The sequence below is a fragment of the Chanodichthys erythropterus genome, chromosome 7 (genome assembly GCF_024489055.1).
Source record: "Chanodichthys erythropterus isolate Z2021 chromosome 7, ASM2448905v1, whole genome shotgun sequence".
NCBI classification, from domain to species: domain Eukaryota; kingdom Metazoa; phylum Chordata; class Actinopteri; order Cypriniformes; family Xenocyprididae; genus Chanodichthys; species Chanodichthys erythropterus.
Window position 1 is genome coordinate 22,535,700 of NC_090227.1, and position 26,215 is coordinate 22,561,914.

Consider the following 26,215-nt stretch of genomic DNA (forward strand, 5'->3'; position numbering starts at 1 on the left):
ACACACACATATATATTTACAAATGTTTATGTTAGAAATTATTAATTGCGATTAATTGATTTGACAGCACTAATATATATATATATATATATATATATATATATATATATATATATATATATATAGGCATCACACTGTAGTATTGAAAAATGTGTGTGTATGTATATATACATATATACATTTATCTTGGTGTTCACCAAAACAGTTTGTAATCTACCAACATCTCTACCTCTATCTGGACAATAATTTGATTTTTTTTTTTTCATTTAGGGGGACCTAAGAGGAACCTGTCAGCGTATCGCTGAAGCTGTATTGGGCCGTGATGATGATTGGCAGATGGGAAAAACAAAGATATTCTTGAAGGTACTTAAAGCAGAACTAATATTTTCTTATAGAACTACTAACTACTTATACATAACAATAGGAGACCATTTATGAAATGTTCTTCACAATCAATAACAGAAGGCAATATTTAAATAATAAATAAAAAATAAGTCATGGAAAAATAAGCTCATCGTTGCTGTTAAAAACCATGTCAGGGGATTTTATGCAGTCGTGTCAAACTCAAACAATATTGACCTCAATATTCGGGTGTGTTTTTCTGCTGCCGGAAACGCTGCCCTCAGCCAGAGGTCAAAGATCAGGAACTAGCTTGTCCATTACTAAACTGCCAGGATGAGTTTTCCAGGGATTAGGTTTTATCACACCTTCCAGTTCTCTAAAACAGGAAATTCAACTCAGCAGGAAGGAAGAGAGGGTGGTGTCAATACACACTGACAGGAAGTAACGGCAACAGGAGGATCAGGACAGATAGAGATCAATATGAGGTTTATTAAATGATCTGATGATCAATGGAACATCACAGGAGCATGTTTAAGTCTATAGTTAGTTAATGTGTGTTTTAAATACTTCTCTACCTTTATCAGGACCACCATGACATGCTGCTGGAAATCGAGAGAGACAAGGCCATAACTGATAAGGTCATTCTCATTCAGAAAGTTGTCAGAGGATTCAAGGACAGGTACGAATGGCTGCTGATGTTTAGTTTGTGTTGCAAGAACTCTCGGGGAATATGCTAAAAATGAATTACAGTATGCCCACTGTTTATTTGCATTTGTGGTCTCTGTTGTTTGATTCACTTATGCAAATCAGATAACAGCACAAACACACTAGAGAAACATCATCTGATCACCATTTGATGTATTCCTGATGCCATGATTGCTATAAAGTGTGAAAAAAACATTCCCTTTTAAATAAAAATACTTGTTGTATATTTCTGCTAGGCACGCATGCTCTTCATTGGTAGAATAAGCATTTCAGTCAAAAATTATTTATGCAGTATGTCAAACCTTTAACCTGCGGGGGGGATTTAACCCAAAGCAACAGTTTAAATGTAGCCAATGACTATTGTAATTGCTAGTGACTATTTCGGGCAAAATCAAACCTTTTTTTTTTCTGGACAAATATTTCTTACTGCTGAAATTTTGTGCATCACTACATTAAACTGTATTGCAGTTGGTTTGGGATTTAAGACTTTTGTGCTGAAATCAAACAGAATATAAAACATCTTTCCCACAGATCTAACTTCTTGAAGTTGAAAAAATCAGCCTTGTTGATCCAGAAAACGTGGAGGGGTTACTACTGCCGGAAGAACTACGGAGCGGTTGGTCTCAAACATTCTTATATACTGTACAGGTATTTGCAATTGTGGCTCTCCAGTCTCTAACACTCGTTTCCCGTCTTGTAGATGCGTGGTGGTTTCTCACGTCTGCAGGCGTTGTATCGTTCTCGCAAACTCTACCAGACGTACCATGTTGCACGTCAGAGAATCACCCTTTTCGAGGGCCGCTGCAGAGGATACCTAGTGCGCCGGGCGTTTCGACACCGTCTTTGGGCCGTCATCACCATCCAGGCATATACGAGAGGAATGATCGCCCGCCGACTCTACAAAAGACTCAAAGGAGAGGTGAGTACAACTGGATTTATTTGTAGATTACAATATACGTTTTGCAGCAAACACATCACTCTCTTTTTCCATCTATCTCAGTACCGGCGACGTTTGGAAGCGGAGAAGATGCGATTGGCTGAGGAGCAGAAGTTTAGGAACCAGATGAGTGCCAGGAAGGCCAAAGAAGAAGCCGAAAAGAAGCACCAGGAAAGATTGGCACTGCTGGCGCGAGAGGATGCTGAGCGTGAGAGGAAGGAGCGAGAGGAGGCAAGGAGGAAAAAGGAAATGTTGGACCAGATGGAGAAAGCACGACATGAGCCGGTCAATGACTCTGATATGGTGGACAAGATGTTTGGCTTTTTGGGAACCACAAACTCGTTCCCTGGTCAGGAGGGTCAAGCGCCTGCTGGGTTTGAGGTGAGGATGGCGATCTGTCACTTTTACAATCTAAACTAGGTGTGTTGGACTTCATGCAGCACTGTGCAGAAGGATCTGTGTCTAACTTGAAGCAGTGCATGCCGGTTGAATTACTTACAAATTGTGATCGGTTACTGATTACAAATTACATGACAAAAATTGTAGTTAGTAATGTAATCCATTACATTACATATTTAAGGTATGACACTGACTACTTTTGGATTACTTTTAGATTACTTTTGACCTTACTCGTTTATCACATTGATTTGAGCAGAATAAACTTGTACCTTATTGATATAAAAATACAAAGAGAAAGAAAATATATTTCATGCTTTATGAACAACATGAAGTGCATTAAATATTACATCACATCAGGGTTTCCCAGACTGGGGCTCGTGATGGAACTGAAGAGTGTTCCTGAGTTTAATGAAATGCTATTAAGTAATCAAATAATAAAACATTTAAAATTAAAATAAATCATTTTAAAATAAAAACAATAAAACTGAAAAACTACTAAAAAAGATTAAAAATATGTATATTTTATCTGTTTGCCTACATGTCATGTGACCATTAACCGACATTCACGAGAACTGTGAACTTAATTTTATTATTTATTATTATTTTATTATTGAACTATCTTACGAATTAAAATCTCAGGGGGTACATCAAGTAAATATATTTGATCAAAAAAATTTCAGATGAAAAAAAAGTTGGGGAATCCTTGAATCAATGAATTATGAATATTTGGCTGCCATTGTGAGAATAACATGTAATCATGTAATCAATAAAAAAGTAACTGTAGTCTGATTATGAGTATACAATATACTTAACAAGTACAATACAAGTATTTAATTTTTGGAATCTGATTACGTAATCTAGATGACATGTAATCAGTTACTACCCAGCTCTGTTAATTTCTTATTCAGTATTTTTGTCTTGTTTTGCAGTACAAATTTCTAAGCATTCATAAATCCAGATACATTTACTTTAGAAGCAAAATTACATGTTTTCTTGTTTTCTGAAAAATGTATCAAAATTAAGTTGCCTAAAACAAGAAAAAACAGGGTGAGAATATTGATCTTGTTTTCCCTTTGAATATAGATATATTTTTCTTGTTTTAAGCATTAACTCACATAATTTCCACTGGTGCTAATAAATCCATATTTTAATAACCGTAAACTTTTTTCATGTAATATTATGCCATGTTTAACAAAATAAATCTGATAAAAAGTATACTGTCAGCGTATCTTAAATTGGTATTTTAACAGTATGTAGACTTATGTTCAACTTTACTCTTGTATATGCAGGTGCTGTATTAAGCAGTACATCAAGTGTTTACATGAAAACACCTGAAACATCTGAGTATTTGACAAATATTGCAGTTAATCTACTTCATCTGTGATTTAGTATTCAAACACCATGCAAGCATCACTACGGGAACCAGAAAGTGTCTAACTTCATGTCTCCGTTTTCAGCTCCTCCCCGACTGCAAGCAGCAAATCTTGACGACTGGTTAAATCCAGCTGCAGTCAAACACAACTGATCCCTCACGTCATTAATTAGTTGATTAACTAAGCTCCAGTTTGTTATTGTGTTTTCCTCAGGACCTGGAGCGAACGCACAGGGAGCTTGAGGTGGAAGACCTGGATGAATCTCTTCCTCTCCCAGAGGATGATGTGGAAGACTTGTCAGAGTACAAATTTGCCAAGTACTCTGCCACATATTTCCAGGGCACGACCACTCACACTTACATGCGCCGCCCGCTCAAACAGCCCTTACTGTTTCACGAAGATGAAGGAGATCAGCTGGTATGTAACCTTTGACTAATGACACTCAAACACACTGTAGGAAGTTGTATTATTAACTATGTAACAATAATGTCTTTTTAAAGGAAACATTGCATGTATCTTTCGCATAGAAGGCAATCCCATAATGCATTGTGACAAGCACAATAAAAACAGATGGTGGACGAGTTGAGAGGAATGCTGGTAATAAATCTAAAAGTAAAAATATTGACATATTAGGGATGTAACGATGCATGTGGAACCGGTTAAAAATCGATTAAAATATGTGACGATTCAAGTCGGTTGAGATGCTAAATGAATCGCGATACATTTGGGGGCGGGGGGTTATATGAATGTATAGCTGAGGAGAACTGACTGTGTTCAGAAAAGTTTAGATGGTATTTTCTTTTCATCTTACTTCCATACAATGGCTTTTAAAATAGTTTTAGCGCACAGCACTGTTTGTTTAGAGCGGTAACCATGGAAGCGCTGTATTGCCGCTGTTCCATAAGCGCCACCTGCTGTCAGACAGTGAATTTGCGTTCTCATGCAGCCCTTCTGCTCTTATGAAGTTTTATGTAGCATAATTTCACAAAGCTAAAGTCTGAACATTCTGTTTTTGCTTCAGATGTTAAAAATTTTACAATCTAATTTAAATTAAAAACTGCTCAAACAGCATCTTTGTTGGGATTGTGATTAAAATGCAGTGGTTGCCTCTAATTTTAAATGGCTACAGATAGTTCAGCCTGTAATAGAGCAAATAAACGTCTTGTTCATGTACTCATATGAAGAGATTTCTTTTATTTGTATTATTTATTTACTTATTTGATTTAGGATTTGTTTTAAAATTTCAATTTAGTTGTTATAAAGATATTTCAATTTCACAAAGAAATATACAGCATTTTGTCTGAGAAATAATAAAAAGACACTTTCTCATTTAAATCTCATTTTGTTAAAAAAAATCGTGAAAAAATCGAATCGTGAAACCAGTATCGTGAATCGTATCGAATCGTGAGTTGAGTGAATCGTTACATCCCTATGACATATTGTTTACAAGCTTTCATTGATGTCTTTCTGCCGTTGAAACTGATTGAGCGATTACACGAGATATGACCTTTTCAGTAAGTTGTACTGTATCTTTCAACATACCTTCAGATGTTCGCGTTCACTCGTGCTCTGCGCTGCCGGTTGAACTGAGGCGCCTGTACAGTGATCTGTCACGCCACATCAAAGAACGTCAAAACGGCATTTTCTGTTTTTGATTTTGTGGACAGAATTTGAAGGATGACACTTTGTTTCTTATCGAAAGTAACAAAACACAGAGCTTATTGCTAGGGATGTCCAGATCCGATCACATGATCGGAAATCGGGCCCGATCATGTGGTTTCAGACTCGATCGGAATCGGACGTTACCTCCCGATCAGGACTCGGATATATATGTATATATATATATATATATATATATATATATATATATATATATATTCTCATTATTTTTAACACATCTATAGTTATGCGGTGGCACAGAGTTAGGCCTATTTCACACTGCAAGCGTAAGTGGCGCGTGAGTAGCGCATATTTTTTTCAGCGTGCATGTCAACCAACGGATGCATTCACACAGGCAGCAGGAGCAGCTCGAGCGTCAGGCAGGAGTGTCGCGTAAGCAGCAGTGCCACAATCGTCTCGGCACCGAGTCTATCCCCGTGTCTCAATCAGCTCCCTAGCTCCCTAGATCGTGAATCAGTATATAATGAAAGTGAATGTGGCTGATACCCTGATCAGTGCCCTAATTACTGAACTAGGGAGCTGATTGAGACACACGCTGCGCTGCTGACGCGTAATTAAAGTGAAAGCACACTTTTGATGGACAAAATAAATGTAATTTCACACAAAAAGTGTTCAAAATGCACACAATACGCATGTCTAATGTGTTTTAACAAGAATTTGAGTATGACAGAAAAGAAAATTAAGAATCAAAAATAATAATACAAGATTTACCCATTTAAACTTGTTTTTTATTATTCAGTTTGGGTTAAAGTATGGTATACTATAAAAAATTAAAGTAAACTAGCCAGAGAATATGATATATATAAACATTATTTTAGTTATTACACAGACTGCAGCATACCCAAATCAAACCAAATATATTTGTTTTTATATTAGCCTTTTTTATATTTACTGTTGCACTAAAGTGAAGTGAAGAATTTGTTATTTATTACTTGATTGTTCAAGCTACCTCACAGAAGTGCTCTGTTTGTAATCAAATAAAAAATAAGGAACGTCCTGGATCTGTTTTTTCGCTCTTCTTTATTCTTTTTTTTAATTTTTTTTATGTTTTATAGAAGTATCGGATCGGGACTCTGTATCGGCAGATACTCAAAATCAAATGACTCGGACTCGAGGGCAAAAAAACCTGATCGGGACATCCCTACTTATTGCGATTATTGGTGGTTAATGGTGGTTAGGCTACAATGTTGCAATGTAATGCTTGGATACACATGTGCACCGAACTGAAATCCCTGTACCGAAACTGTTCGGTACGAATACGTGTACCATTACACTCCTAATTGTTAGTATTTAAATGTTTGTTTGATGAGTTACTGGTTATCTCCTCGTCCTGCAGGCTGCTCTGGCCGTTTGGATCACGATTCTCCGATTCATGGGTGACCTTCCAGAACCCAAATACCACACGGCCATCAGCGACGGCAGCGAGAAGATTCCTGTCATGACCAAGATCTACGAGACACTTGGCAAGAAAACCTACAAGAGAGAGCTGCAGGCTCTGCAGGGAGATGGAGAGGTACTTTAGACAACATAAGAGTGTAGGAGAAGACAAATGAGGCAATGTTTTCATGATTTATAAGTCTCTTTTCATCCACCTCTTACAGAACACTCACGTTGACAGTCACAAAAAGAGCAGTGTGCGTCACAAGCTGGTGTCGCTCACCCTGAAGAAGAAGTCGAAGATTACAGAGGAGGTGAGTGATGCTGTTACCATGGTGATTTTATCATGCTACACTTCCTTATTCCCTTCTTTCTACAAGCTCTCTTTTAAACTCGGTGACCCTTTTAAGACATTGATTGTACAGGTATGAGCCACTGCCATTCAAATATTCATTCCACTGTCAGCAAAGGATTAGTCAGTTATTAGGAGTTATAAACTCTCCCTCCACCAACCTGATATGAAAGAACCAATCAGCTATTAATTGCGCGCACACACACACGCACACAAAAAAACAACAACAAAATAACAATTAACTGGAAGAAACTGCAGCCACCAAAAGTGGGTCATTGGATTAAAAAAAAGAAAAAAAAACAACCTTAGATCTATCTACTGTATAAAATGGACACATGACATTGTTATACAAAGGTAGACACCTGTTATGTATCTTAATGCATTGAAAATGAACTGATCTGTATGGAATTTGGACCCATTCCCCTCTTGTACCTTTTATTTGACCATCCCGTCTTGTTTTTTGTGTTTTCTTCTATTTCCTTTGCTCCATCATGCATGCTATTGGGCCACTGCTATTATCAATGAATGTTTAGCTCATTGTTTGTAATTTGTTTCAATGTATAAATTTAAATAAAAAAAACAAAAAAACAATCAGCTTCCTCAGAAACAAAACATCGGTTTAGTAACTTTGACCATTACTATAGTTAACCTCTTTTAAACTGTGTGTGTGTGTGTGTGTGTGTGTGTGTGTGTGTGTGTGTGTGTGTGTGTGTGTGTGTGTGTGTGTGTGTGTGTGTGTGTGTGTGTGTGTGTGTGTGTGTGTGTGTGTGTGTGTGTGTACAGTATAAAGTTGTATCTAAAATGCTTCATTCATTCATTCATTCATTCAAATGTTCATTTATGTTGTGGCTATTTTGGTGGATTATATATTTTTTTAAATAATTTTATAAAACAAATCTATTTTATATTTCCAGTGCTTTATCTGATGTAATTTATCATTTCAACCCTGATCCTGATTTTAAAGTTTTTTCCTTTTTTTTTTCTTTCTAGGTGACCAAGCGTCTGAATGATGGTGAATACACAGTCCATGGAAACAGCATGCTGGAGGACCGACCCACATCCAATCTGGAGAAGCTTCACTTTATCATTGGCAACGGCATCCTTCGCCCAGGGTTGAGGTCAGACAATAGATACATATATATCATAAATTATATATATACACTACCAGTCAAAAGATTGGAAACATTACTATTTTAATGTTTTTGAACGAAGTCTCTTATGCACATTAAGGCTGAAATTTTTTAATGATTTCTGAAGGATCATGTGACACTGAAGACTGGAGTAATGATGCTGACAATTCAGCTTTGCATCACAGAAATAAATTATATTTTAAAGTATATTAAAATAGAAAACCATAATTTTAAATTGTAATAATATTTCAAAATATTATTGTTTTTTCTGTATTTATTATGAAATAAATGTAGCCTTAATGTGCATAAGAGACTTTGTTCAAAAACATTAAAAAATAGTAATTCCAAACTTTTGACTGGTAGTGTGTATATATATATATATATATATATATATATATATATATATATATATATATATATATATATATATATTAGTGTGTTTGTGCTTCCCTATGTTATGGGGACAAAATGTCTGAAATACCAGAAATCTTTTACCTTTTTTTGGGGACATTTTTTGTCCCCATGAGGAAGATAGCTTAAATCATACTACATGATGTATTCAGAAAATGTACAAATATAGAAAGTTTTCTAGGAGGGTTGTGTTTAGGGATCGGGTTAGGGGATAGAAAATCATCATTATAATAAATCAGCATAAAATCATGTATGTCTACCGAAATTCTCCATAAGACACTTCATCACTCCCAAACAACCCTGAACAAACTTCTTCCTGCTGTTTCTTACAGAGATGAGATCTACTGTCAGATCTGTAAGCAGCTGACCCAGAATCCCTCTAAAAGCAGTCACGCCCGCGGCTGGATCCTCATGTCTCTGTGTGTTGGCTGCTTCGCTCCCTCTGAAAAGTTTGTCAAGGTAAAAAATGCTGGTTATATATAAACTCTTCACTCTTCAGATTATCTTCTCTCCTTTTTTCCTCTTCTTACTTGTAGCTTTAACTGTGATCGATGCACTAGGGCTGTCGCGATAACCGCAATTTCGTAATACCGCGCTTTTTACGAGCCAACCGCAGAACACTGCAAAAACCGCAGCAACCACGATATTTGCATGTTTTCTATTTTTTGAAAGGCTATGTCCTTCTCGTTTTATACTTCATACACGTGTACTAAATATTAAATAAGGTAATAATGATAGCATAATGTGTACCATGGTGATTTGTACAGAGGCTCCGTAGATTTGCACTAAACAAGCCTAAACAGACAGTGAATGTGAGAGAGATCGACTGAGCGCGTGCGATTACCTGCGTCTGTCCTTCAGGCCGAGATATATTCGTGAAAAAAAGTTGTCGTGTCCAAGGACAGCGAAATCTCTGCCTTAGCATCGAAGCATTACTGGTCAGCTGAGCCTTATAAAGTGGCGCTTAACGTTAAAATGATTTCAACAGCTTGTTTCATTTCATCTCTCTTGGAATGAATCTGCGTTTTTAAACGTGCAGTTGAATGAACGGTTTAAAGACTCAAAAACAGTCCCTTGCCGCCACCTTGTGTCATAATGTAACTGCACTGACCGACAGCCCGTCTAGAACGCGCAGAGATGAGTAACGTTAGTTCTGCTTATACTCGTGAAATATCAGCAGAAAGTCTTGTTTAGTCAGATTCGATGATCGGAACTAACTATTATACATACAACAGCTCTACCATCTTATTGTCAGGTTTATGTTCTGTTTTGTAGACCCTTATTTTGACATTCTCTTTACATCAATGCTCTTTTTAGTTTCGTTATTGAATATGATCTCTCTCTCTCTCTCTCTCTCTCTCTCTCTCTCATATATATATATATGGCGGTAATACCGCATATCGTGCTATTGAGCCACTCAAAAATACCGCAAGGGAAATTCCTTAACCGCGACAGCCCTACGAAGCACCTGTAATATTTCAACCCCAGACAAATACTTTTATCATGTCTGGTAAATATTTGAAATATATATGTTATTGCAAATATACTGTTTTGCATTGTGTATCTCTTACACCTTTAACCTTATTATTTATTTTCAGGTTAGGTAAAGTAAGTAGAGACTGGCCTAAATTATAAGCATTTTTAATTACTTGCAATTTGGTCAGAAAACTTTGTTGTGATCCTCACAACACTAAAAATCAAAGCAGTTTTTGTAATCAATTAAATTACTTTTAAGTGGTTACTATTCTTTTTATAATAAACAAAAATGTAAAGGCAAAAAAAAAATTTATCAAACCGAGGTAACAAATTATTATGTTGTCCACACGATTTACTTAAAACGAGAGAATGAATTAGTTAATCACCCCAGTGAGGTTTTAGTGGTTAATTCTGACCAATTATGATTACAATCACGATTATTGAAAGTTCAGTATGTCTGTCCTCCTGTAGTACCTGAGGAACTTCATCAGTGAGGGTCCTCCGGGTTACGCTCCCTATTGCGAGGAGAGACTGAGGAGAACGTTTGTGAATGGAACAAGAACACAACCACCATCCTGGCTAGAGCTTCAGGTGCAACTGATTTTATTGATTATATCTGCTTTATTAATAACCAGTCTAGTTCTGCTGCTCTTTTCCATGCAACAAAAGTTGACAAGTGACTCTGTCAAACTCTAGGACAAAAGGCACAATAAAAGCAGTCCATATGACATCTTCTTTTCACAATTTTATCCAAGGCCACAAAATCAAAAAAGCCAATAATGCTACCTGTGACATTTATGGACGGAACGACAAAAACACTTTTGACGGACTCTGCGACCACGGCAATGGAGCTCTGCAACGCACTGTCCGACAAGATCAGCCTTCAGGATCGATTTGGCTTCTCCTTGTACATTGCTCTGTTTGATAAGGTACACACACTAACAACCAAGATCAGTTTGGTTCATTTAACCCTATGAAACTTACTGTATCATATTTAATATGCAAATGTCTAATGCTTCTAAATTATCAACATAACCAAACCTCCTGCATTCAGTCTACTACATGCCTTCTGTCGGCTCATTGATAGTTTATACTTTTAGTGTAATTCTGAAAACATCCACCTTAGGGTCAACATGTCTTTACTGATTTTTATAAAGTAAACATAAGATTAAAGAATACATTTTATATTGCTAGTAATATTTAAAATCTTAGTGGACTGGAGCACCTTAAGTTTACTTGATTATCCATGCATCAGTTTTTAGAAAAATCAAGTTAAAATGTGAGAGTATAAAATATGATCCATCAGGCTTTTGAGGAACATTTATTTGTTCATCCCTCAATCATCATTGTATTGCATCACATTATATGTTTTTAAACTACAGAGATTTGATCATAAATCTAAGAATTTAAATATTTTACTAAGACATTATTGGCAGATATAGAATGACAGCTGATATTTATTATATGCATATTTATTTAAATGCATTTTATGTAAGTAGTCTGCTATAGGCTACTGTTATAAAGATCTCATTGATTTTTATTACAGAATCGTTTATTACACCATCTGCACTAAATTGCTTTCTTTTTTTTCTTCTTTTTTTTCCCCTGAATAAATTCAGGTGTTTCTCACCTTCATATTCTTAATATACAATACTATATGAGCCATAAAAGCCCGTTATATAAAATTTTTAAAACACATTTTGTCTAAAAGTTCAATAAACTGTTCAGTTTAAAAAAAAATCTGACTGTTATTTCATATGTCAGGCTTTACATGGTTAAGAAAGCTTTTTGGACTCTATTTGTGGCAGGTTTCCTCTCTTGGCAGCGGTAATGATCACGTGATGGATGCTGTGTCTCAGTGTGAGCAGTACGCTAAAGAGCAGGGCGCTCAGGAGCGCAACGCCCCCTGGAGGTTGTTCTTTAGAAAGGAGATATTCACACCTTGGCACGACCCAGCAGAGGATGCTGTCGCTACAAACCTCGTCTACCAGCAGATCGTGCGTGGCGTCAAATTTGGCGAATACCGCTGTGATAGGGTATGAACCTCAGACACAGAAACAAGTCGATAAATAGATTTTTTATTCACACCATATTTCTAAGGAGGGAATATTCTCTTTCTCTGCATCTTTCTCTTTTGCTTTTTATTTGTGTTTTTCTACTATTCCTTTTCTTCTTTTCCTCTTTTGATTATCTTTATTTCTCTTCGCACATCTATTTTCTTGCACTTTTTCTGTATCTTTTATCTTCCGGGAGGAGGAGGATCTAGCGGAGCTGGCGTCGCAACAGTACTACGTGGACTATGGCTCTGAGATCCTTGTGGAACGTCTGTTAAGTCTTATTCCATCCTACATCCCGGACAGAGAGATCAGCTCGGCCAAAACCGTGGAGAGATGGGCTCAGTTCATAATGGCTGCACACAAAAAGGTGGCAAAAGTTCATCTCAACAGTCACATGAATGGACTTAAAGGTATAGTTCACCCAAAAATGAAAATTCTGTCATCATTTACTCACCCTCAAGTTGTTGCAAACCTGTATGAATTTGTTTCTTCTGCTGAACACAAAAGAAGATATTTTGAAGAATATCGGTAACCAAACAGTTGATGGACCCACTGACTGTCAGTTTTTTTTTTTTTCCCCATACTATGGAAGTTAATAGCTACCGTTAACTGTTTGTTTACTGACATTCTTCAAAATATCTTCTTTCGTGTTCAGCAGAAGAAACAAATTCATACAGGTTTGGAACAACTTGAAGGTGAGTAAATGATGAGAGAATTTTCATTTTTGGGTGAACAATCCCTGTTCACACCAAGGGTATGAATGATATAGCTATGGCAATATTGATAAAAATATAGTTGTAAAAATCGTTCTGAATGTAAAAAATATCAAGGACAACACCACAATTATAACACTGATGGCACAGAGAAATAATATCGTTGGAATCAGTTTCACAATGATTTTTTCCAGGTGATGAATGATAAAACATTGGCAGCCAATCAGAATCCATCCTGCTCTAAAGAACCTCAGCTAACATGAACAAACAATGAATGTTAGCAAAGATTAAACTGTAACAAATGTGTTGCACACTGTTAGTTAATTTTAAGGTTAACTACTGGGACCTTATTGTAAAGTGTCAGTGTTACCATTGTTAGTAACACTGTGTTGTATCTGTAGGGTATCTACACTCAGAAGAGGGTGGACCCTCAGAAAGTGAAGGAGGAAGTCGTGGATTTTGCTCGTTATAAGTGGCCTTTGTTATTCTCAAGATTCTATGAGGCCTTTAAATTTTCAGGTATTTCTTACATTACATTAATATTGCACAAGGTTCTTGTGATGTATGTTTACAGATGTGTTACAGTTGTGTTTCTGTCTGAAGGTCCTAGCCTACCCAAGAATGACGTGATTGTGGCTGTAAACTGGACAGGTGTTTACTTTGTGGACGAGCAAGAGCAGGTTCTTTTGGAGCTTTCTTTCCCAGAGATCACCGCTGTGTCCAGCAGCAGGTATGGGTTTCACAGATATTTGTTTGGAGGTTTGATATGATTTGAGCTTTGAAGATAAAAGCCTGTTTGTTTGCCAGAGGGGGGAAGCTTCAGGCCCAGAGCTTCACATTAGCCACCATCAAAGGGGACGAGTACACGTTCACCTCCAATAATGCAGAGGACATACGGGACCTGGTGGTCACCTTCCTAGAGGGTCTCAGGAGGAGATCCAAGTTTGTTGTGGCCTTACAGGACAACCCCAGTCGAGGTTAGAGAAGCACAAACACATTATATCAATAACATTTTATTTTATTTCTTTGACATTTCTTTATTATCGCTGCCATTTTCTTCTTTCATGTAACTCATTTATCCTGATCAGCTGGCGATGATTCAACGTTCCTGAGCTTCCTAAAAGGTGACCTCATTCTGCTGGACCAGGACACGGGCGAGCAGGTCATGACATCAGGCTGGGCCCACGGGATCAATGACAGAACCAAACAGAAAGGAGATTTCCCTGCCGACTGTGTTTATGTGCTGCCCACAGTCATTAGACCTCCACCTGAAATTGTGGTACTGATTTTTTTTATTTATTTTTTTTATATTATGTTCAGGGTTTGCTTCATATATTTATTATTTCAGTTATGTATGATTTATGTCTCTTCTTAAACCCTCTCATATTCTCTGTGCCTGTCTTGTGTGTTCTCTCTCTCTTTTGCCCTCCCTTTGACTTTATGGCTCAGGCTTTGGTTACCATGACACCAGACCAACGTCAGGAGTCAATCCGGATTTCACATGTCCCTATAACGGAGTCGGAGGAGAGGATAAAGCCATACACTCTGGAGGAATACTCATATGACTACTTCAGGTAGTCACCACTGTCCCTAAATCGTAATTCTTGCCAGTTATGCTGCAATCAGGAGTCTTACTAGAAGGCTTTACTTTTAATTTAATTTTAAAGGCAACGCAAAATTGTCCCTATTGACTTTCTTAATAATTCCTGGTGTTATTGTGCATTATTCATAAGTGCAGGTTATTCTAAAGAAAATACAATTTGATTTTACAAAGAAAGCAAAGAATAAGTTTTTTAATGTAGACAATTAACCCTTATTGACTCTCAACCCTCTCCTCTCGTCCAGGCCTCCTCCCAAACACACGCTCAGTAGAGTGATGATCACCAAGAACCGCGGGAAGGACAAACTGTGGTCCTGCACACGAGAACCCATCAAACAGGCCCTTCTGAAGAAGTGTGTGGGCCATGAGGAGCTTTCCCAGGAGGCCTGCATGGCTTTCATTGATATCCTTCAGACCCGGGATTCATGAAAAATATAATTTCACATCTTTTTTCATATTATGGGCTGACCTGAGCCTTAAAATAGGCTTTTTTTTTCTGTATGTAAATTTGTTTTTTGACCTGAAATATGACCTGGGCCCTAAAATATGCTTTTTGTTCTATATGCAAAATATAATTTCATATTATTTTCTTTTGATTTTAGGCTGAAATATGACATGGACACTAAAATTGGCTTTATTTTAAAGATTAAATATTAAAATTTTATGCTAGTGAGTAATGAGATTTTTCAGAATGTTATCTTCATTCTGAACGTTAATCATCCTTGACCTGCTCTTCTGCACCTATAATGAAATATATGGGCGATTATCCATCCAAGCGGACGCGTTCTGTGAACGAGCTCACGGATCAGATCTTCGAGGGTGCTCTGAAGGCGGAGCCTCTTAAAGACGAGATCTTCTGCCAGATACTCAAACAAATGACTGACAACCATGTCAAGTACGTCTCTCCATATAGCCAGAAGCTGTGATTTCTTCCAATGAACACTTCTGCTTTGAAAGAAGTCTCTAATGACCAGCAAGGCTGCATTTATTTGAACAAAAATACTGTAATATTGTGAAATATTATTGCAATTTAAAATACCTGTTTTCTATTTGAATTTATTTAAAAATGTACATTTGAAAATGTATTCCTGTAATGCAAAGCTGAATTTACAGCATCATTACTCCAGTCTTTAGTGTCACATGATCGTTCAGAAATCATTTAAAAACAGTTGTGCTGCTTCAGATATTTTTATGGAAACTGTGATAAATTTTTTTCAGGATTATTGGATGAATAGAAAGTTCAAAAGAACAGTGTTAAAGGGTTAGTTCACCAAAAAATTTAAATTATGTCATTTATTACTCACCCACATATCGTTCCACACCCATAAGACCATCGTTCATCTTCAGAAGACAAATTAAGATATTTTTTGATAAAATCCAATGGCTCAGTCAGGCCTGCATTGCCAGCAAGATCATTTCCTTTTTCAATGCCCAGAAAGCTACTAAAGACATAATTAAAACAGTTCATGTAACTACAGTGGTTCGACCTTAATATTATAAAGTGTCGAGAATACTTTTTGTGCGCCAAAAAAAATCAAAATAAAAATCAATACTTTTTTCAACAATATCTAGTGATGGGCGTATTGTGACGTAATGACGTAACGAAGTCTCGTTTACTGAAATCACGTTATTTTGGTGCTCTGAATGACTGATTCGAAACAAAAGATTCATAAAGCTTCGAAGCTTCATGAAGCAGTTTTTTGAAATCGCCCATTACTAGATATTATCAAATAAATTCATTATTTTGTTTTTTTTGGCTCACAAAAAGTATTCTAGTCGCTTTATAACATTAGGGTTGAACCACTGTAGTCACATGAACTGTTTTTAGTACCTTTCTGGTCATTAAAAAAGGAAATGATTTTGCTGGCAATGCCGGCCTCACTGAGCCATCAGGTTTTATCAAAAATATCTTAATTTGTCTTCTGAAGATGAACGAAGGTCTTATGGGTGTGGAACGACATGAGGGTGACTAATAAATGACATAATTTAAATTTTTCGGTGAACTAACCCTTTAACACTTACGGGTGTTGAACAACATGAGTAATTAATGACTGAATTTTCATTTTTGGGTGAACTAACCCTTTAATTTGAAATATAAACATTTTTTGCAACATTATAAATGTCTTTACTGTCACTTTTGATCAATTCAATGCAGAATGAAGATTTTCATTTTTTACTGACCCCAAACTTTTGCACATTAGTGTATGTTCTGCTCAATGTTATTCGTACCAGCCATTCATTGTTTAAATACAATGGTTTGTCTGTTTGTGTAGGTACAGTGAAGAGAAGGGCTGGGAGCTGCTTTGGCTGTGTGCTGGTCTCTTTCCTCCCAGTAACGTCCTCTTACCACACGTCCAGAGGTTTCTACAGTCGAAGAAACATCATCCGTTGGCCCCTGACTGCATGCAGAGACTGCAGAAAGCTTTACGGTGACAACTCTCGCTCATCTCACATACAATTGCATGTGCATGCACAAACAGGCATTCATATATTGTCTAGGACCTATTTTTATTGCAAAGATCATATCTGAAGGAGCATATATACCACCAAAAAAGAGCCTTTTTTCCTGTGCAATTTGGAGAATTTAGACCATGTCAGAAGCATTTTGTCTGTCAGAGAGAACAGTAACTGTTGTGTGACTGGTGTTTGTTGAACTGGATTAGAAGTGCACTTCTTAGACTGCTTATTTATTTTACTTTATTTTCAATTCTTTGACAGTTAAGAATGGTCAGCATCACTTAACAGCTGTTGTCTTCCATCATATAACTTATTTATCCTGATCAGCTGCTGATATTTCACTGCTTTTAGAGAAGCAAAGCCAACACAAGCTCTGAAACATATGGTGCATTCAGTTCATGTCAGAAAGATCGTATTTATAACTTGAATTCAAATGGAAGCCAAATTCAACAAAGTCATAATTATGTGTGGGAACTCTTTGATCCCCAAATTAGAATGTGTCAGTGTCAATGTCAGTGAAAAAACATGGCAAGAGCAATGGATGCAACGTCTGTTGTTGACTTTTTCCCCATTTACAGTAAAACTACCTTAACTGAGTTGTCTACTTAATACTTGTCACATTTAAATATTTGTCACAGAGCTGCATCCAGAGATAACAAAAAAAGAAAAAAACTTACTTCCTAATTCTCCCAGCTCTTTCAACCAGACAGCAAGATACAAAATGCATTAAAAGTCAGAAAATAAAAGAGATGCATAAAATATATAAATGGCATTAAAAATGAAATAAATAAAAAATAAAAAAGAGTTGAAAGAATAAAAAGATAGTTGAGACATAGCACAGTGCTCAATCAGCAAATGCATAGGTAAAAAGATGTGTTTTGAGTCTTGATTTGAATGTGGCTACTGTTGGAGCACACCTGATCTCTTCTGGAAGCTGGTTCCAGCTTTGGCTGGCATAACAGCTAAAAGCAGACTCTCCCTGCTTTGAGTGAACCCTTGGTATTTCTAAGTGACTTGATCCTGATGATCTGTGTGATCTGTTAGGTTTATATTCTATGAGCATATCTGCAATGTATCGAGGTCCTAGGCCATTTAGTGATTTATAAACAAGTAACAGTACTTTAAAATCAATTCTAAATGCAACTGGAAGCCAGTGCAACGACCTGAGGACTGGTGTGATGTGTTCATGTTTTCTGGTTCTGCTCAGAATCCTGGCAGCAGCGTTCTGTACGAGCTGCAGCTGTCTTATGGTCTTTTTGGGAAGACCAGTGAGGAGCCCATTACAATAATCCACCCTGCTGGTGATGAAAGCATGAACAAGTTTCTCTAAGTCTTGACTGGAGGCAAAGCATCTAATTCTTGCGATATTTTTGAGATGATAATATGCTGATTTAGTTATTGTCTTTACATGGCCACTGAAACTCAGGTCTGGTCATGGATGTCCACTCAAACTTATGGTCACTGATACTCACATAATAACTTCTCCCTTCTAAGTATGACCTGAACCATTTAAGGACCATCCCAGAAAGCCCAACCCAGTTTTCCAGCCTGTCAAGAAGTATGTTGTGATCAACAGTGTCAAATGCAGCACTGAGATCGAGAAGAACCAGCACTGATAATTTACCTGAATCTGTGTTTAGGCGAATATCATTTATTATCTTTATGAGCGCTGTCTCTGACATCTTTCAATCTGGTTTCTGACCGCATCACAGCACAAAGTATCCATTCAAGCTTAAGAATCTGATTGAAAACAACTTTTTCAATGATCTTGCCTATGAAAGGAAGATTTGAGATTGGTCTGTAGTTGCTCAATATGGTGTTATCCAGATTGTTCTTTTTCAGGAGGGGCTTAACAACTTCAGTTTTCAGGGATTTTGGAAAAGTCCCAGAGAGAAGTGAGGCGTTTACCATAGACATAATAGCTACTTTCTGAGGTTGTGATCTGATCTGTTTTACCCCAGTGCAGCTCAAGGATGTGTTTATTGCCTTTCTGATATTATTAATTTTCTCAGAGAAGAAGTAAGCAAACTCACAGCATTTGCTGTCTGAGAGCATTTCACTGGGAATCTGACTTGGGAGGTTTGTTAGTCTCTCTACAGTAGCAAAAAGAGTGCGGGTGTTGTTTAAGTTTCTGTTTATAATATTTGAGAAGAAGGTCTGTCTAGCTTTGCCTAGTTCCACATTGAAAGCATGAAGGTTATCTTTATAGATGTTATAGTGGATTTCAAGTTTTGTCTTTCGCCACATGCGCTCAGCTTTTTTGCATTGTCTTTTCATATTTTGCACTGCTGTTGAGTTTCTCCACGGTGCTTTTTGTCTGCCACTCTTCTTCCTGACTTTCACAGGAGCAATGTTATCAAAAACATTCTGTACTTTTGAGTTAAAAGAATCAAGGAGAAAATCAACAGAGTCTGCAGATATGCTTGGTGTTAAAGATATAGCCTTCATAAACAGTGCACTAGTATTCTCATTTAAGCATCGCTTTTTGACCAAGATAGATATAGCTTCAACATTAGGAGAAATCAATATATCAAAGAAAATACAGAAATGATCAGATAGTGCTACATCCTTGGTGCCGTAGAACGTCTTTTTAAAAGATGTAATATAAGTCTAAGGTGTCCCCTGAATAGTGATGTGACATTTACTTTGACACTGAGGCTTCGAAGCTTGTATCAAAAAACGAAACATCTCACATTGAAGCACTGTATCGGAGCTTGATTCGTTTTGCCATAACCACGTGATCGGTGACGTCCAAAGCCTCGTTTTCGCACACAACCACGTGACTGCTTCGTATTCTTATTCACAAAACGTGAACCCTTGTGCAGATGTGAAGTGTCATTTGCTTTTTTAGCAAAAGAATATGTTATAATACGAATAAATATTTACATGTGTTCAGTTTGTATTATTCCCAGTTCATACTTCATTCTATGACAATCGTTTATTTTAAAATAATGCCAAAAGCTTGCCTATTTCCCCCCCCAAAAAAATATTCAGACTAATTTATTCAAATTGTGTAAGTAAAATGACACATGAAAAACTTTTTTATGCATAATAATTTACATTGTTTTATATGCTTTTCATAGCACAAACTGATTTATTACATGAAACAGTCCAAAAATAGCTGGGTCGTCTGGGACGCAAAGGCCGTTTTTTCCACCTTTTGACCACAAGATGTCGTTAGTGTGCACGGTGTTGAAAAGCTTCGAGTAATGAACCTTTTTATGATACACTTGAGGGGAAAGCCTCGATGCTTCACAAAGCTTCATTTCGCCATCACTACCCCTGAATGTGTCTGTGAAGTTTCAGCTCAAAATACCCCATAGATTTTTTTTATTAATTTTTTTAACTGCCTATTTTGGAGCATCATTAAATATGAGCCGATTTAGGCTGCGGCCCCTTTAAATGCTCACGCTCCCCGCCCACGGAGCTCGCTTTTGCCTTTAACAGCATAAACAAAGTTCACACAGCTAATATAACCCTCAAAATTGTTCTTTACAAAGTGTTCATCATGCAGCATGTCTAATCGCGTAAGTATGGTTTTTATTTGGATGTTTACATTTGATTCTGTATGAGTTTGACAGTGCGCCGTGGCTAAAACTAACATTACACACCGTTGGAGAGATTTATAAAGAATGTGTTTATGAATTATACAGACTGCAAGTGTTAAAAAATGAAAATAATGACAGTATTGTCTCTGTAAATACAGTAAGAAATGATGGTAACTTTAACCACATTTAACAGTACATTAGCAACATGCTAATGAAACATTTAGAAAGACAATTTACAAATATCACTAAAAATATCATGATATCATGTCAGTTATTATTGCTCCATCTGCCATTTTTCGCTATTGTTCTTGCTTGCTTACCTAGTCTGATGATTCAGCTGTGCACATCCAGACGTTCTGCCCTTGTCTAATGCTTGAACATGGGCTGGCATATGCAAATATTGGGGGCGTACACCTCAACTGTTACATAACAGTCAGTGTTATGTTGAGATTCGCCTGTTTTTCGGAGGTCTTTTAAACAAATGAGATTTATATAAGAAGGAGGAAACAATGGAGTTTGAGACTCACTGTATGTCATTTCCATGTACTGAACTCTTGTTATTTAACTATGCCAAGATAAATTCAATTTTTAATTCTAGGGCACCTTTAATGACAATGGATGAAATGTTTAGACCCTTACTGATAATTAAATCTAGAGTGTGTCCACAGTTGTGTGTGGGTCCATGTACATGCTGAGTCAGATCAAAAGTATTCAAAAGTGTTAGGATTTATTTTACCATAGGCCCCAGTAATAGCAAAACAGTCAAACTCTGTTTGAAAAATTAATGATAACGGTTCTGTAAAGTCCTCCACAAAGGCTGGAGAGTATTTTGGAGGCCTGTAAATAACTATAAGTAGAATGCAAGGAGCACCTTTTAACACAATACCCAAATATTCGAATGACAGGTAATCACCAAATGACACTTGCTTGCATTGATAGACATATTTAAATAGAGCAGCTACACCTCCACCTCTCCTAACAGCTCTGCAGACACTCATAAAAATAAAGTTAGGAGGGGCTGTTTCATTCAAGATTGTTGAACTGCAACTGTCTTCAAGCCATGTTTCATTTAGAAGCATAAAATCTAGGTTGTTTGTGGTTATTAAGTCGTTGACTAGAAGTGATTTATTTTTAAGTGAGCGGATGTTTAAAAGTGCTAACTTAACAGTCTTACTTTCTGTCTCTGCAGTAATCTTAGTTTGACGTGTAATAGGCAGCAGATTAAATGGGTTTGCCAAACGGTTTAAGAAGGCTCGCTTTTTTGTTGATATCTGGGGGCTCGCAGCAAAAGAGTGGGATAGTTTGGTTCCAGCATATACCAGTTCCTCCATTTTCTCTGAGAAGCACAGAAGAGGGGATGCTGGAGAGAGGGATAACGTGTCTGGAGAGAGGGGCTGTTGCTCTGGTGTTACCGGAGGCTGTAATATGTTGCCCTGGCTTCCCTGGCTGTTTTCCCAAAAGTCGTCCTTGGGTGCTGAATCTTGGAGCAGTTCTAACACGTCACTGTCTCTTGGTGAGCTCTGTGGGCAGGGCTCAGTCAGGATTGTGTCCGTGAGCAGTGGTTGTTGTGGCTGCGTGGTGTTATCTTTGTCCTTGTGGGATGTGTCAACCGCATGTCCATTCAGGTGCTGAAATAAAGTCCTGTGGTCAGTTGTACTCTGTCCAGGTGTGTTTGTGCTATTCATATTGAGTGGATTTGCACACACTGCTGAAGGATGATGGAGGGAGAAGTAGATATTGTCCTTTAGCACTCTTGAGCCCAATTTGTTTGGGTGCAGGCCATCATGTGTGAACATTTGTCTCTGACTGTCGATGAAATTCAGTCCCTTTAAGTTGCAGGTTTTTTGCAGCCATGTGTTAAGCCCAAGCAACCGTGTAAATCGATTTGTTCCTCTTTCTGGGAGTGGTCCACTGATGAACGACTGAACTTGTAATTAATTGTAATTAATTACCTTTTCACTGAACTCGGAACACACCTGATGTCATAATTACATCTTAAAAACTTCAACTCGAATGCTCCAATACTCCTAAAATGACTCTTTTCCTGAAGCAGAATGACTCATCTCTTCTATCTGCAGTGTGAAATTAGGCAGTTTTGTCTTGATGTTGTGTCCTTTTTATCTTTCACACTCTTTTCTGTTTCTTTGTCTGTCGGCTCCATTCTGAGCTCACAGTCAAAAGGAGTCTGTTATTTTCCTGTTCTGATGAATATGAGACGTCTGTGTGAGGAGTTTTATAGTGTGAATGACTCATCATGGATGCCTTATGTTTGTTTGTGTGTAGGAACGGATCCCGAAAATATCCCCCTCACCTGGTTGAGGTGGAGGCTATTCAGCACAAGACCACACAGATCTTTCACAAAGTGTACTTCCCTGATGACACAGATGAGGTGAGATATGTTCATCAGGACAGTCTTTCATATGCTTATGACTCATCAAACATACTGAGATCTTGCTGATTTGGACAGTTGATGTGATTCAGAGGTGACGTTGATATACTGAGAATTTTTTATGAATGTCTTTTTTTATTATTTGTTAGAACTCTATAGTCAGAAATGAAAGCTTCACATTTCTGCTTTAAACCCTGTAAAGCCTTGTGTGAAGTAATAGTCAGAAAATCTTTTTTTATTGAAAAGGAACTGTTTTTTTTTTTTTTTTAAATTGATGTATGATGTAGTGAGAATATGGTGGAAAAAAAACAGTTCTGTTTTATTCAGAGGCCCAAAATGAGCAAAAATATGCACAGTTAACACTTTATTTTAGGGTCTTTTAACTAGTTGCTTATTTAGGGCTGGGCGATATATCGCATGCAATTTCGCATTTCGTCAGTAAAGCCGGTTCCCTGATTACCACTAAATCACCATCACCTGCTTTCAAATGGAGCGGCATTTAATAGACAGAGCCGTAGTTCACTGATAAGCCACGCAATATCGCGTTCAATATCGAATTCGATATCTGCGATATTGAACGCGATATTGCATGGCTTATCAGTGAACTACGGCTCTGTCTATTAAATGCCGCTCCATTTGAAAGCAGGTGATGGTGATTTAGTGGTAATCAGGGAACCGGCTTTACTGACGAAATGCGCGTGACAATTGCATGCCATATATCGCCCATCCCTATGCTTATTAGCTTGCATATTACTAGAATATTGGCTATTTATTAGTACTTAAGCACATATTAATGCATTATTCTTCATAACCTTATTCTACATTCTTAATCCTACCCAATACTATAAATAATCAGTAAATTAGGAGTTTATTGAGGGGAAAGTCAAAGTTAATATTGTTAGCCAGAATTGTAGTTTTCACTTTAAATGCTTAGTTCTATGATCAAAGCTCTATAGTTTTAAAACAATGCAGTTCATTACAATGATGATTGAGGGATGAACAAATCAACATTCCTCAAAAGCCTGATGGATCATATTTGATACACACATATTAACATGGTTTTTCTAAAAATCGATGGATAATCAAGTAAACTTAAGTTGCTTTAGTCCAGTAAGTGTTTATTTTGCAATATTACTAACAATATCAAATTATTCTTACATTTACTTTATAAAAATAAGTAAAGATTTCACAGCAAAAAGACGTGGACGGTTTTAGAATTACACTAAAAGGCCTTTTACTAAAGAGCCTAAAGTATAAACCATCATTCAAATGACAGAAGGCATGTAGTAGATTGTGTGCAACAGGCTTTTCAGCACAATTTTGGCCATGTTGATCATTTAGAAGCCTTAGAAATTTGTGAATCAGATATGATATACAGTAGGTTTTATACTGTACGGTTAATCCCTCCCGGAATATTCTTTTAAATGCATCTGGAAGTGTTCAATACGGCTTTGCAACGTTTTGGATGGGTAAAGACAGTCTTTGAAGGTTCCCTCTGTCTGTTTTCAGGCGTTTGAGGTGGAGTCCAGCACGAAGGCCAAAGACTTCTGTCTGAACATCTCCAGTAGACTGCTGCTCAAATCACCTGAAGGCTTTAGTCTGTTTGTCAAGATCTCTGATAAGGTGAGCATCTTTGGAATATCAACGGGATTTTGCCCATGTGGCACAAGTTCCTTCATCTTTTTGTTCTTGAACAATCTTTCATGCTAGGTTAGGTTATTATACAATTCCTATCAAGATGTATATAATATTATTTTTATGTGGTTTTATGCATTATAGGTGATAAGTGTACCTGAGGGTGATTTCTTCTTTGACTTTGTCCGCCATTTGACAGACTGGATCAAGAAAGCAAGACCTGCTAAAGATGGTAATAAAGATGGTGCCATGGTTTTACAATTGCCATATACACTGCATAAGTTTTTTGTTTTTTTTTTAAGGAAAAGGGTAGCAGAATGAAAACCTCTTTATCAAATAAATACTGTAACATAATGGCTCTTCCTCTGATGTTCAGGTATAGTGCCTTCATTGACCTACCAGGTGTTTTTCATGAAGAAGCTCTGGACGACCACAGTTCCAGGCAAAGACTCCTTTGCAGACTCCATCTTTCATTATTATCAGGTGAGCCGGTTATGAGGCCTCATAAACATCCAAATACCACATCATGAAACCACAGACACTTGGAGAAATCCCTGATTTATATATATCAGCTTATCTTTATAACACTTCCCATGTGAAGGAACTTCCTAAGTATCTCCGCGGATACCACAAATGCTCCAGAGAAGAGGTTTTCCAGCTCGGCGCTCTCATCTACCGGGTCAAATTTGAGGATGACAAATCCCACTTTCCCGGCATTCCCAAGATGCTGAAGGAGCTGATTCCTCAGGACCTGATTCGCCAGCTCTCACCTGACGACTGGAAAAGGGTTTGTGTCACTCTTAAAATGTTCTCGGCTGTGTGTGTCCTTCAAGTATATATCCTTTTAGTTGTATTGACAAAATACACTGGCTAGCACTTATCTCTTCCTCCTTTTGTTGCAGTCGATTGTGGCATACTTCAACAGACAAGCTGGGAAATCAAGGGAGGAAGCAAAGCTGATGTTTCTGAAGATCATTTTCAAATGGCCCACGTTTGGTTCTGCCTTTTTTGAAGTGAAGGTAACTGTGCTATATTAACTTGTGGTTTGGTATGCTGGCATTTTTCTACTTGCTATAAACTTGTGAATCATTTTTGGAGCTCAGTGTTTGTCTATACAATACACTTCAGCCTAGTGTGTTTTATACTCCAGATCTGTCTTCTTTTTTTCTTTGGATGGACTGATCAATCTTTTTTCATTGCTCCCATTACAGCAAACCACTGAGCCACACTTCCCTGAGATCCTGTTGATAGCCATCAACAAATATGGAGTCAGCCTAATCGACCCCAAGAACAAGGTGTGTTTTCCTTCTTTTTTTTGTTGTTGTTTTGACTCACATAAATCAAGTTATTGATTTTTATTGATTCCTTGTTTATATAGTTTTTAATCATTTTTATTTCAGTTTAATTATTTTACTACATCGTTAAACTAAATGAAAATGAGAAATGTTGCTTTGGGAATTAGCTGAAATAAAATAAGTTTAGGAATAAACAAAAATGCATTGCAAACAAACTCAGTGTAGTTTTATTTTAGTATTATTTATATACTATTATACACTATTATAGTATTAATTATATACTATTATTAATATTCAGTATTATATACGTAATATTATATTCTTTTCATTTAAATTTTA

General features: G+C 37.0%; 1 protein-coding gene across 1 annotated transcript in view; it reads left to right on the top strand.

The window, feature by feature from the left end:
• The window catches only part of myo7aa (myosin VIIAa), a 62,847-nt gene that overhangs the window by 34,615 nt on the left and 2,017 nt on the right, over positions 1-26,215 (top strand). The window contains exons 18-46 of the mRNA XM_067389909.1: positions 271-363; positions 927-1,021; positions 1,579-1,663; positions 1,748-1,966; positions 2,048-2,365; positions 3,970-4,173; positions 6,773-6,949; positions 7,038-7,127; positions 8,156-8,283; positions 9,039-9,165; positions 10,654-10,773; positions 10,938-11,111; positions 11,991-12,218; positions 12,436-12,606; positions 13,354-13,471; positions 13,556-13,682; positions 13,760-13,929; positions 14,041-14,231; positions 14,402-14,526; positions 14,798-14,955; positions 15,294-15,447; positions 16,826-16,981; positions 22,841-22,946; positions 24,456-24,569; positions 24,726-24,813; positions 24,958-25,064; positions 25,183-25,368; positions 25,484-25,600; positions 25,793-25,876. Coding sequence (XP_067246010.1) covers positions 271-363; positions 927-1,021; positions 1,579-1,663; positions 1,748-1,966; positions 2,048-2,365; positions 3,970-4,173; positions 6,773-6,949; positions 7,038-7,127; positions 8,156-8,283; positions 9,039-9,165; positions 10,654-10,773; positions 10,938-11,111; positions 11,991-12,218; positions 12,436-12,606; positions 13,354-13,471; positions 13,556-13,682; positions 13,760-13,929; positions 14,041-14,231; positions 14,402-14,526; positions 14,798-14,955; positions 15,294-15,447; positions 16,826-16,981; positions 22,841-22,946; positions 24,456-24,569; positions 24,726-24,813; positions 24,958-25,064; positions 25,183-25,368; positions 25,484-25,600; positions 25,793-25,876 — 4,230 coding nt within the window. The remainder of the gene's footprint in view (positions 1-270; positions 364-926; positions 1,022-1,578; positions 1,664-1,747; positions 1,967-2,047; positions 2,366-3,969; positions 4,174-6,772; positions 6,950-7,037; positions 7,128-8,155; positions 8,284-9,038; positions 9,166-10,653; positions 10,774-10,937; positions 11,112-11,990; positions 12,219-12,435; positions 12,607-13,353; positions 13,472-13,555; positions 13,683-13,759; positions 13,930-14,040; positions 14,232-14,401; positions 14,527-14,797; positions 14,956-15,293; positions 15,448-16,825; positions 16,982-22,840; positions 22,947-24,455; positions 24,570-24,725; positions 24,814-24,957; positions 25,065-25,182; positions 25,369-25,483; positions 25,601-25,792; positions 25,877-26,215) is intronic.